General features: G+C 52.9%; 1 protein-coding gene across 1 annotated transcript; it reads right to left on the bottom strand.

Annotated features, from left to right (window-relative positions):
* Positions 1-3438: 3438 nt before the first annotated feature.
* Positions 3439-4203, bottom strand: LOC135461063 (olfactory receptor 14J1-like). Its single transcript, XM_064738048.1, has one exon. The coding sequence runs from the start codon at positions 4201-4203 to the stop codon at positions 3439-3441; it is 765 nt and encodes a 254-aa protein (XP_064594118.1).
* Positions 4204-12827: the final 8624 nt, after the last annotated feature.

Raw genomic sequence — 12827 nt, 5'->3', positions numbered from 1 at the left:
GTCTGAATAGATATGAAAATCAAGATCCTTCCCTGGCTGACAATCAATCCCTTTTTCTCCCCATTCTCTCCCCACCATTTCCCTCATCTGAGCCCTGGGACTCCAATGGATCTGGAAGAGTGTGGCCAGCAGGACCATGGCAGTGATTGTTCCCCTGTCCTCGGCACTGGTTGGGCAGCACAATGTTAGGTCACCGAAACTGGCTGCCCGGGGAGGTGGGTGAGTCACCACCCCTGGAAGTGTTTAAGGAAAGACTGGATGTGACACTCAGTGCCATGGTCAGGGTGACAAGGTAGTATTGGGTCCCAGGTTGGACTTGATGCTCTCCAAGGCCTTTTCTAGCCTGGTTGATTCTCTGATGATTGTGACACTGCAGGGCACTGGGGAAACAAGGGGCCATTGTGACACTGCAGGGCCTGGTGGCACTAAGAGGACCAGGGTGACACTGTGTATGACATGGCAGCACAAAACCAAGGGGCCATTGTGACACTGTGGGGCTGAATTGAAGCAAGGAGTCCATGGTGAAAGTCCGGGTCCTGGTAGAACCACAGAGGCCACTGTGACACTGCAGGGCATTGTGGAACCAAGGGGCCTTTGTGCCACTGCAGAACAAAGGAGACCCTGGGGAGAGCCTGGGGGCAATGGAATCAAGGGGCCATTGCTCCATTTCATGGACTCTGGGAAATGAGGGAACAATTGTGACACTGTGGTGCGCCATGGAACCAAGGGTCCCTCGTGACACTGCAGGATCTTGTGTCACCAAGGTTCCATTGTGGCACTGCAGCACCAAGGAATTCATTGTGGAACTATGAGGCCTCATGGAACCAAGAGGCCACTGTCACCCTGCAGGGCCTTGTGGGACCATGCAGAGCATTGTGACAGAGCAGGACCTGGTGTCATGATGGAGCCATTGTGACACTGCAGCGCCCCATGGAACAAAGGGGCAGGGGCTGCTCCTCAGGGTCTCCTGGAATGAAGGAAACATGTTGGACACCGTGGTGGCCCTTGGGACCAAGATGCCATTGTGACATTGTGGAACCAAGGAGAGCATTGCTGCACTGCCAGACCTCACGGAACCAAGGATCCATTGTGACACTGCAGGGCTCAAGGATCCAAGGGACTTTGTGACATCAAGAGGCTCTAGGGAACCAAAGGGACATTGTGACACTGGGAGGCCTCATGGAATCATGGAGACCATTGGGACACTCTGGGGCCCAATGGAACTGTGGAGACACCAAGTTGTCTGGGAGTGTTCATCTGCTGGAGGGTAGGAGGGCTCTGCACAGGGCCCTGGACAGGCTGGATCCAGGGCCCAAATCCAACAAGGTGAGGTTGAACAAGTGCAAGTGCCGGGTCCTGCACTTTGGCCACAACAACCCCTGCAGCTCTACAGGCTGGGGACAGAGGGGCTGGACAGCAGCCAGGCAGAAAGGGACCTGCAGGGACTGATGGGCAGCAGGCTGGACATGAGCCAGCAGTGTGCCCAGGTGGCCAAGAAGGCCAATGGCTCCTGGCCTGGATCAGGAATGGTGTGGCCAGCAGGAGCAGGGCAGTGTTTCTTCCCCTGTACTCAGCACTGGTTGGGCAGCACCTCAAATGCTGTTTGCAGCTCTGAGCCCCAAATTTAGGAAGGACATAGAGGGGCTGGAGCATGTCCAGAGAAGGGCAACAAGGCTGGTGACGGGTCTGGAACACAAGTCCTGTGAGGAGATGCTGAGGGAGCAGCTGGGGTTGTTTATCCTGCAGAAGAGGACGTCCAGGGCAGACAAGGCAGTGTCAGGGCACAGGTTGGACTTGATGATCTCCAAAGACTTTTCCAATCTTGCTGATTCTGGGATTCTCTGGAACCAGCCTTGGAGCAGTTGCAGGACGAGCCCTGGCCTTCCCCTTAAGAAGCTCCAGCAGCCCAGGTCCCTCAGCTTCTCCTGCCAGCCCCAAAGCCCATCCTGTCAGTCCTGCAGAGCCTCTGCAGCTCCTCCTCACTGCCCAGAACAGGGAGCCCCAGAGCAGACAGAGCAGCCCAGATGTGCCCCCCTGGCCTGGGGTGCCTCTGGCAAGGGAGCAGCACCAGGCACTGCAGGAGCCTGCAGACAATTCCTGCAGCACTTGTAGGATGATCCTGCTGCTCAAGGGACGTTCCCATGGTGCCAAGTCAGGAAGTGCAATGGGGAGTGGGGCCAGAGAGGAAAGGGCAAACAGGGATGGGCTGTTTGCTGGGCAGGGGAAAGGCCTGGGCAATAGGAAGAAATCTGTACAAGGGAAGTTTAAGACAGCAAAGGTGGAGCAAAGGAAATGCTCAGGACAGTTTGGGCATGGCTGCCAGACAGCCCTGGCTCTGAGCACCAGCATCTGCAGTGACACAGGAAACTCCCAGCTGATGGGAACAAACTTTCTGGCTGACTGCAGAGGCCAGGACAAAGCGGAGTGCCTTCCCTGGTGTCCCCCAGCCCTTGCTTGCCCCAGGGGCTGATGGCATTTGTGCTCCCTCAGGTTCATGTCCCCACACAAACAGCAGGGGGGTGCTCCCCCTGCTGTGTACAATGCAAACAGGGGCTGCTGAGCCAGTGCTGCCGTGTCTGTGCCTGCAAGGATGGGGCACCTGTGTGAGCTGGGGGAGAGGCCGGGGCTGCAGAGGGGGGATGTTGTTGGCAGCTGCATGAGGACACTCTGGGACGCTGCCCTGGGCTGTTCAGCACATTGGGGATGGATCAGCCTCTGCTCTGCTGCTCCTTTCCTTCTCCCCCAGGGCCCTTGCAGAGCCCCAGCCATGCTGTTTGCCCCCAGCCTACCCACAGCCAGCCTGGGGCTGCTCACGGGGCTTTTCTGTGCTGAGCATTGGCCTGAGTGTGTTCTTGAGAGAGCCTGGGCAAGGAGCCTGGAGCCCCCAGGGCCTGGCCTGAGCCGTCAGCGCTGCCCCAGCAGTGCCCATGGCCTGTCCCTGCTGCAGCCCCGGCACTGCCACCCCCAGGACTGTGCCCGGCCCCGAGAGCACTCAGGCCCTGCAGCAACACCAGGGCCACCAGGGCAGCGGGGCAGGGCCACGGCAGCAGCACTGGCAACACCAAGTGCTGCTGCTGCTGGGCACAGCTGCTGGGCCAGCACTGATCTGCCCCCAGCTCTGCAGACAGACATTGCTGCTGCAGCTCCCCAGAAGGCAACAAAAGGGCAGAAATGTTCTGCAGTTTTCTGCAGAAAACTTTGTTGGGAGAGATCATAATTTCATTTAAAGGCACCAACAGCACAGCCCCTCATTGCCACACTCTGTGGCCACAGACATGACGGAGAGAAACAAAATTACCAATGGAACAAACAATGTCATTTATTTTTGGACAATAGGAAAAAAAGTAAAACAAAGGTAAAGGAACTCTAAAATGAAGCCAAGAAGACGTATCAAAGATTACTTTTATTACAAGTGATTTGCAAACACTGGCCTGCAGTTTAATGTTTCTGCAAGCATCCAGTCATCTGTCTCCACACTGCAGCCTTGAGCTCCTGGTTCCTCAGGCTGTAGATGAGGGGGTTCAGGGCTGGAGGCACCACTGAGTACAGAACTGACAGGGTCAGATCCAGGGATGGGGAGGAGATGGAGGGGGGCTTCAGGTAGGCAAATGTGCAAGTGCTGATAAACAGGGAGACCACAGCCAGGTGAGGGAGGCAGGTGGAAAAGGCTTTGTGGCGTCCCTGCTCAGAGGGGATCCTCAGCACAGCTCTGAAGATCTGCACATAGGAGAAAACAATGAACACAAAACAGCCAAGTGCTAAACAGGCACTGACAGCAATGAGTTCAACTTCCCTGAGGTAGGATTTGGAGGAGGAGAGTTTGAGGATCTGTGGGATTTCACAGAAGAACTGACCCAGGGCATTGCCATGGCACAGGGGCAGGGAAAATGTACTTGCCGTGTGCAGCAGTGAATAGAGAAAGGCACTGGCCCAGGCAGCTGCTGCCATGTGGGCACAAGCTCTGCTGCCCAGGAGGGTCCCGTAGTGCAGGGGTTTGCAGATGGACACATAGCGGTCATAGCACATGATGGTCAGGAGAGAAACCTCTGCTGAGATGAATAACATAAAGAAAAAGAGCTGAGCAGCACATCCTTTGTAGGAGATGTTCCTGGTGTCCCAGAGGGAACTGTGCATGGCTTTGGGGACAGTGGTGCAGATCATGCCGAGGTCGCTGAGGGCCAGGTTGAGCAGGAAGAAGAACATGGGCGTGTGCAGGTGGTGGCCGCAGGCTATGGCGCTGATGATGAGGCCGTTGCCCAGGAGGGCAGCCAGGGAGATGCCCAGCAAGAGGCAGAAGTGCAGGAGCTGCAGCTGCCGCGTGTCTGCCAATGCCAGCAGGAGGAAGTGCCTGATGGAGCTGCTGTTGGACATTTGCTGTTCCTTGACATTGGGATCTGTTCATGGAGAAAGGGACAGTGAAGAGTCAGAGGAGATATCTGTAACCAAAATCAAACCATATACTCTCCACTGTTACATACACAGACACTTTTTTATGTTTAAGAGTTGTGAGGTTTTCTTTTTGAGCTCCCCCCATGTCTGTCCTGCTCTTCTTCAATATCAGATACACTCAGCATTTCTGCTGCCCTCTGGCAGAACAAAGTGAGTTCCCTGAAGCCAGATGGTGAGTGCAGACTGGGAGCAGATGATCTGTCACTTCATTCTGTTTTGAGTTTCGCTGGGCTTTCAATTTCTTAAATGGAGAATGTTCACACTCACAAGTTTCTCTTACCAACCCCCAGATACTGCTGAGAGCAGATGGATCCACCACAGCCCAGGTAGACATTTGTAGCCAAGGACTCACATTGCTCATTCCACCAACCTAGCAGCGCTTTCTGTGTCACAACACCTCTGCCTTTCCCCATCAATCCTATAAATCAAAGTTGTTCTAGGACAGGTTTGCATCCTGGATTGAAGCTCCCAGCTTGGAATGAAATCTCAGAGAAACTCCCAAGTGTCCTTATGATGGCATTGGATTGAGGGAAATGCAGCTCCTTCCCTGGCTGCACTGACAGCACTGCCCAGAGCCGGGCACTGGGGACAGCGTCACCCTGAGCCAGCTGTGCCCCCTGCCAGAGCCCCAGTGCCAGGCAGCTGCTCCCAGCCCTGTGCTCTGCAGAGGGAACTGGGCCCGGGGCTGCAGAGCTGCCCCACGGCTCTGCTGCAGCTCTGCCTGCACAGGAGGGGCTGCACGCCTTGGAGCCCCGGCCCTGAGGGCAGAGGCTGGGGGGACAGGAGGGAGGGGGCTTGTTCAGAGGGAGGGGCTGCATTGGAGGGGATCCTGTGGACATCTCTAAACTCTCCCTGCCACAGCATTTCTGGGTTTTGTTTTTTCTCATTACCTGATCTTCTCTCTGCTTCCTGGAGATTTTCCCTCCTGCAGGTGTTTCTATGTGTCTTATCTCTCCCTGCCAGCACTCACAGACCCCAAATCTCTGTGCATTCTCCTTAGCCTGACAGAACCCTGCCTGCTTTCAGGGCACTGCCTGGGAGCAGGTTCTGTTTGCAGCCTGGAGAAAGGACAGCTCAGACTGAGCCTAATGGCTCCAGCAAAGGGGATGCTGGTGCTGTCCACGGGCAGAGTGGCTAAAAGTACATTAGGGATCTCCTGTGAATCTACAGAACACAAAAATAACAGTTCCAATGTCTCAGGAACTTTTAAAATTTCATAATTAATAATTCATAATCAATCTTTAATATTAATCCCCCCACTCCCTGCCATTCTCCAATATTAGGAAACTGAATACAAAGTCTTTGGAAATGTCTTAATTTTTAATGAAATCCTTGTATTGGAAATATTTTATGACTGACCAGCGTTCCTCAGCATGTCAAAGCTTCATGAGCATTTCACCTCCCCTGCACCAGAAATATTCAGAGTTTTACTCACAGAGTCTGTAGGCATTGGGATGTTCAAGCTTTAGGAGATCACTCCAGGAGCTGCAGCTGCATTGTCCTGCAGCCAGAGGTTCCTGTGCCAAGGGCTGGCTTTGATTCTGCCCCAGGCACTTCCCAGCCCTGACTGATTGAAGCTCTCTGTGTCTCTGTGCTGTGCCCAGGGTGGCTGCAGGCAGTGCCCCAGTCCTGCTGGGCTGGCAGAAGAGCTGCTCATCAAGAGAAATGTGCTTTTGAAGCTCTTCTTGGTTACCAGGAGCTCCTCTGTGCCAGGAGCCCAGCGCAGCTCAGCAGCACAGACACAGCACAAGGACTTTAATGAGCCTCTAGGGCTTTGGTGTTGTTTACATCAAGCTCAGTCCCTTAGAGAGTGTTCAAAAAACTTCTCAAGAACTCAAACTTAAATTGAAAGTCTGAAGTTTCTTGAAGTTGTTATGGGTCCCACTGAGGAACATAACTCATAAAGTGTCCCCAGTTCCAGTTAGAGCAGAACACTGGAGGCAGTGATGACAGCTGGAGACAAAGAAGGCAAAGGTGTCTCTGGTGCTGAGCAAACCTGGATGTGTTTGAGGAATGCAAAGGGTCAAGGCCTGAGCCCCAGCCCCTGGCCAGGAAAAACCTGTCCCTCCCTCCTTGCTCAGGGCTCATGCCAGGATGGGCACTGGCATGTGGCGATGGGCAATGCCAGGGGCAGGAGCATGAGGCGGCCCCTGCCAGGCTGCTGAGCAGGGACAAGGAGGCAATGAGGCCCCAGGCCTGCAAGGGTCACTTGTCTCCTGCTCCTGCCTCAGGCCCAGGCCCAGCAGCCATGGCCAAAGTGCTGCCCAAGTTGGCTCTGGCAGGGCTGTCTTGCAGCTGCTGCCCATCCCTGTGCCCTGTGCAGCCCAGGCTGTCCCACGGTGTCCCTGCCCTGCGCCTCTGTCCCTGCAGGCCGTCGGCATCCCCCGGCTGCCCCACCTGGCTGGGCCCTTCCTTTGCTGACAGCTCTGCCTCCTGCCTGCCTCTGCCTGCCCACACAAAGCTTTGGGATGACCCAGACTTATTCTGGGGGCCATGTTGCACCACAGCCCTGCTCTGAGAGGGAAATTCCTTTCTCTTTGGGTCCTGTCTGGCCCTCCCTATCTGTCCTTTGCATTAATTCTTTCTTTCTCTGTCTGTTCTCTACTATGTCAAAAGGATCCACCACCTCTGAAACCACCGTTCAGTCCCTTCCAGGGCTCTCCTCTGCTGTCCTCAGTCCCCACTCAACTGAGCACAGAGCTCCTCTGTCTCTGTACAGTGCTCATGTGCTTGAGGCCTCCAAACCCCACCTTGGGAGATATCTGGCCCCTCTCCAAGGTATTGGCAAATGAAAACATTCTGCTCATAGTCTAAGAAAATCACCTCAGAACAACACCAGTCAGACCTGTGTGTCCTGGCTACTTTTGCCTTGGAGCAATCCTTGGATAGATGGAATTTTTTAGGCTGAATTTCAGTTTTGCCCATGGGCACTTTGATGTGAACAACGATTCTCTTCCATTGGAAGGAAAGCTGAGGCCCAGTGTTTCAGGGGCAGATGAGCAGCAGCCACCAAGGGCCAAAGTGAGCCAGACCTTTCTGGAATTGCAGCTTGTGCCTGAGAGAAATCCTTGGATACACATAATTTGGGAGGTAGAATACAAGTTTTGGCCACTGGTCCCTTGATGAAAAGGCATTTCTTTTCCATATGAAGAAAAGCAGAGAGCCCCAGGGTTTGATGGTAGATGAGAAGCAGACCCTGGGAGGCCAAGTCAGCCAAACTTGTCTCTCCTGGCAGCTTTTCCTTGGGAGCTATCCTTGGATATATGAAATTTATATTTATATTTATATGGGGCCAAATCTCAATTTGGCCATGGCCCCTGGATGAGGAGACTGTTCTATTTCCATCACAAGGAAGGCAGAGAGCCCCGGTGTTTCAGGGGTAGATGACAGGTGGCCATCAGACCCCACAATGCCAGCAAGAGCTGGCTAGTTTTGTCTGGGAGAAACCCTTCATATAGTGAATATTTTAGGAGGAGTAGTCCATGGAGGAATAAGAAGATTCTTTTCCATAGGAAGGAAATCACAGAACCCCAGTGCTTCAGGGGCTGATGAACTGCAGGCACCAGAGACCAAGGCCAGCCAGACCTTTCTGTAATGGCAGCTTTTGTGTAGGAGCAATCATTGGATATAGGACTTTTGAAGGTGGAATCCCAATTTTAACCATGGGCACCTGGAGAAGAAGGATGGTTCTTTTCCCTTAGGATGGAAAGGGCAGAGCCCCAGTGTTTCAGGGCAGAATTCAGGCAACCACCAAGAAGCCAAGGCCAGCACGACCTGTCTGTAATGGGAGATCTTGTCTGGGAGAAAAACCCCTTGAATGTAGGAATTTTGGAGGACAAGTACCAGTTTTGGCCATGGGTGCCTGTGCAGGAGGGCCAGTTCTTTTCCATAGGAAGGAAAGCACAGAGCCTCACTGTTTGAAGGCAGGTGAGAGCCAGCCCTCAGGAAGACAAGGTCAGCCAGACGTGTTGGTAATGGCAGCTTTTATGTGGGAGAAATCCCTGGATATTGGGAATTTTGGAGGGGGAATCCCATTTTGGCCATGGATGCTTGAATGAGAAGGGCAGCTCTTTTCCAATTGAAGGAAAGCCCAGACCCCAGGGTTTCAGGGGTACATGAGAAGAGACACTTGACATGCCAAGGGCAGTTGGAGCAGTCAGGCCAAGCCAAGCAGGCCTGTTCCCTGTGATCCATGGGGCTCTGCAGTGTCACAGGGTGTACTGGTTTAGGGCAAATTTGTTAAAGAATCTGCAAAGGAGGGCCCCTCCAGAAAGCGAAACCCACACGGCCCCTCCCCCCAACCGGTTCGGGAAAAAATTCCTCGGAGAGAGGTGGAAAGAACCTGTTTATTTGACTGGCCCCGCACCCCCCAGCACACAAAATGAACAATACCCGATGACACCGCTCTGAGAAAGATGGCAAAATCAGAAAGTCTCTTTCGGGGGTGGTTGCTCTGTTCTCAGTCCCTCCGGCGCTGGGCCAGCCGCTGCAGCCGAACCCTTGGTGTTCCCGGGTCCCAGTCCGGAGCAGGTTCGAGATGGTCACAGGAACAGGAGAGGAGAAACAGTCCAGGAAGCAATGTGGACTGTTTAGCTAGAACTAGCTAATAAGCAGAGGCAGAAAGCAGAGCAGAAGCAAGAGCAGAAAAAGAGAGCAAGCAAAAGCAGCAAGCAAAAGCAGCAAGCCCAAAGCTGGAAGTAAAGAAAAAACAGCTCTGTCTACTGCTTGTCTCTGTGTCCTGATAAGAGAAACCCAAACAAAACTTCCACTCTTCAGTGCCGGTCTTAAAGGCACAGAAGAGATGAATGGGGATATACAAGCATCATAACGTCACCCCAGGACATTCCACCCCTTATCCCCATATCATCAACATACTACAACACATCATGCATTATTCATACAAAATTTCTATCTGTTCCCCCAAAATTACAAGCAATACCCATCATGCCTTCATCACATCCCCACACTGGACCACTGAATCCAGGCCCTATATTACAGAGCTGCAGGATTCCCCCTTTTCACTTTAGTCACTTAAAGCTCCATCTATCACTTGCTCAGACCTTCGACACTTACACATTTCCTTCTCCATCTTCCACTTGCCCAGACCTTCAACTCTTACACATTTCCTTCTATCTCATGTCTGTATGGTTTAATGTACAGACAATGGCAGTAACATCCAATGAACAGTGATATTGCACATCATTCTTACCCCACAATCAGATCTCCCTGAGGTACACATTGTGTTGTTCCATCTCTTTGCATTATCCACCACGTGCAACCTGGTCCCTGAGCAAAGACAACCCCACGAATGGGTTTGTCTGTATTCGAGGCAGAATTGATCCACACAGTCTTCCCTACCAAACCTCTGATATGTACCACTGGGACTTTGTCCCCTTCTATTACATTCAGGGACTCAGACTGGGCAGGACCTGCTCGGTTGGTGGAACCTCGGGTGTTAACTAACCAGGTGGCTTTTGCCAGATGCTGCTCCCAATTCTTGAAAGATCCCCCACCCAAAGCTTTCAACTGGGTTTTTAGTAGTCCATTGTACCTCTCCACTTTCCCTGCAGCTGGTGCATGGTAGGGAATATGGTACACCCACTCAATGCCATGTTCCCTAGCCCAGGTGTTGATAAGGCTGTTCTTGAAATGAGTCCCATTGTCTGACTCGATCCTCTCAGGGGTGCCATGTCTCCACAGAACTTGCTTTTCCAGGCCCAGGATGGTGTTCCGGGCTGTAGCATGAGACACAGGGTAAGTTTCCAACCATCCAGTGGTGGCCTCCACCATGGTCAGCACGTAGCGCTTGCCCTGGCGTGTCTGGGGCAGTGTGATGGAGTCAATCTGCCAGGCCTCCCCATACTTGTACTTGGACCACCGCCCACCGTACCAGAGGGGCTTCAGTCGCTTGGCCTGCTTGATGGCAGCACACGTCTCACAGTCATGGATAACCTGAGAAATACTGTCCATGGTTAGATCCACCCCTCGGTCTCGTGCCCACTTATAGGTGGCATCTCTGCCCTGGTGGCCTGAGGCATCATGGGCCCATCGAGCTAGGAATAACTCTCCCTTATGTTCCCAATCTAGGTCTATTTTGGACACCCCTATCTTTGCAGCTTGGTCTACCTGCTCATTGTTTTGGTGCTCCTCGGTGGCCCTACTCTTGGGTACATGGGCATCTACATGGCGGACTTTCACAGGTAGCCTCCCTACCCTGGCAGCAATGTTTTTCTACTCACCAGCAGCCCAAATTGGTTTCCCTCTACGCTGCCAGTTAGCCTTTTTCCACCTCTCCAGCCATCCCCACAGAGCATTGGCTACCATCCATGAATCAGTGTAGAGGTAGAGCTTTGGCCACTTCTCTCTCTCAGCAATGTCTAGGGCCAGTTGAACAGCTTTGAGTTCAGCAAATTGGCTTGATCCACCTTCTCCTTCGGTAGCTTGTGCAACCTGTCGTGTGGGGCTCCATACGGCTGCTTTCCACTTCCGGTTCATCCCTACGATGCGACAGGAACCGTCAGTGAAAAGAGCGTAGCGTGTTTCCTCTGGGGGCAGTTGGTTATAGGGAGGAGCCTCTTCAGCACGTGTCACTGGTTCTTGTTCCTCTTCATCTGTGACACCAAAATTCTCACCTTCGGGCCAATTTGTAATGACCTCCAAAATCCCAGGGCGATTCAGTTTACCTATACGGGCGCGCTGAGTGATGAGAGCAATCCACTTGCTCCATGTAGCACTGGTGGCATGGTGAGTGGAAGGAACCTTGCCTTTGAACATCCACCCCAGCACCGGTAGTCGGGGTGCCAGGAGGAGTTGTGCTTCAGTGCCTATTACCTCCGAAGCAGCCTGTACTCCTTCATAGGCAGCCAGGATTTCTTTCTCTGTTGGAGTATAGTTGGCTTCAGACCCTCTGTAGCTTCGACTCCAAAATCCCAGTGGTCGACCCCGAGTCTCCTCAGGCACCTTCTGCCAAAGGCTCCAGGACAAGCCATGGTTCCCGGCTGCAGAGTAGAGCACATTCTTCACCTCTGGTCCTGTTCTGACTGGGCCAAGGGCTACTGCATGAGCAATCTCCTGCTTGATCTGGACAAAGGCCTGTTGCTGCTCAGGGCCCCACTGGAAATTGTTCTTCTTGCGGGTGACCAGGTAGAGAGGGCTCACGATCTGACTGTACTCAGGAATATGCATCCTCCAAAAACCTATTGCACCCAAGAAAGCTTGTGTCTCTTTCTTACTGGTGGGTGGAGACATTGCTGTGATCTTGTTGATGACATCTGTAGGAATCTGACGCCGTCCATCTTGCCACTTCACTCCCAGGAATTGAATCTCACGAGCTGGTCCCTTTACTTTGCTCTTTTTAATGGCGAAACCAGCTCCCAGGAGGATCTGGATAATTTCCTTCCCTTTCTTGAACACTTCCGCAGCTGTGTTCCCCCACACAATGATGTCATCAATGTACTGCAGATGTTCTGGAGCCTCACCCTTTTCCAGTGCAGTCTGGATCAGTCCATGGCAGATGGTGGGGCTCTGCTTCCACCCCTGGGGCAATCGGTTCCAGGTGTACTGCACTCCCCTCCATGTGAAGGCAAACTGAGGCCTGCATTCTGCTGCCAGAGGAATGGAGAAAAATGCATTGGCTATGTCTATAGTGGCGTACCACCTTGCTGCCTTGGACTCAAGCTCATACTGGAGCTCTAATATGTCTGGCACGGCAGCACTCAGTGGTGGAGTCACTTCATTCAATGCACGATAGTCCACAGTTAATCTCCATTCTCCTTCAGATTTTCGCACAGGCCAAATGGGGCTGTTGAAGGGTGAGTGGGTCTTGCTGACCACCCCTTGGCTCTCCAGCTCTCGGATCATCTTATGGATGGGGATGACAGCATCTCGAGTGGTTCTATACTGCCGTCGATGCACTATGGAAGTGGCAATTGGCACTCGTTGCTCTTCTCCCGTCAGGCATCCTACTGCAGATGGATTCTCAGACAACCCAGGCAAGGTGTTCAATTGCTGGATGCCCTCTGTCTCTACAGCAGCTATTCCAAATGCCCATCTGAGTCCTTTTGGGTCTTTGAAGTACCCACTTCGAAGGTAGTCTATGCCCAAAATACATGGGGCCTCTGGGCCAGTCACAATAGGATGCTTCTTCCACTCATCTCCCGTTAGGCTCACATCAGCTTCCACCAAAGTGAAATCCTGGGATCCCCCTGTCACACCAGCAATAGAAACAGACTCTGTCCCCACATGTCTTGATGGGATTAACGTGCACTGCGCACCAGTATCGACCAAGGCTTTATACTCTTGTGGTTCCGATGTGCCAGGCCAACGAATCCACACAGACCAGAAGACACTATTTTCCCTGGCCTCTACCTGGCTAGAGG

Source organism: Zonotrichia leucophrys, unplaced genomic scaffold (assembly GCF_028769735.1).
Source record: "Zonotrichia leucophrys gambelii isolate GWCS_2022_RI unplaced genomic scaffold, RI_Zleu_2.0 Scaffold_159_108453, whole genome shotgun sequence".
Classification (NCBI taxonomy): domain Eukaryota; kingdom Metazoa; phylum Chordata; class Aves; order Passeriformes; family Passerellidae; genus Zonotrichia; species Zonotrichia leucophrys.
Note: the sequence above shows the minus strand (reverse complement) of the source record. Positions and strands in the feature narration are given on the sequence as shown.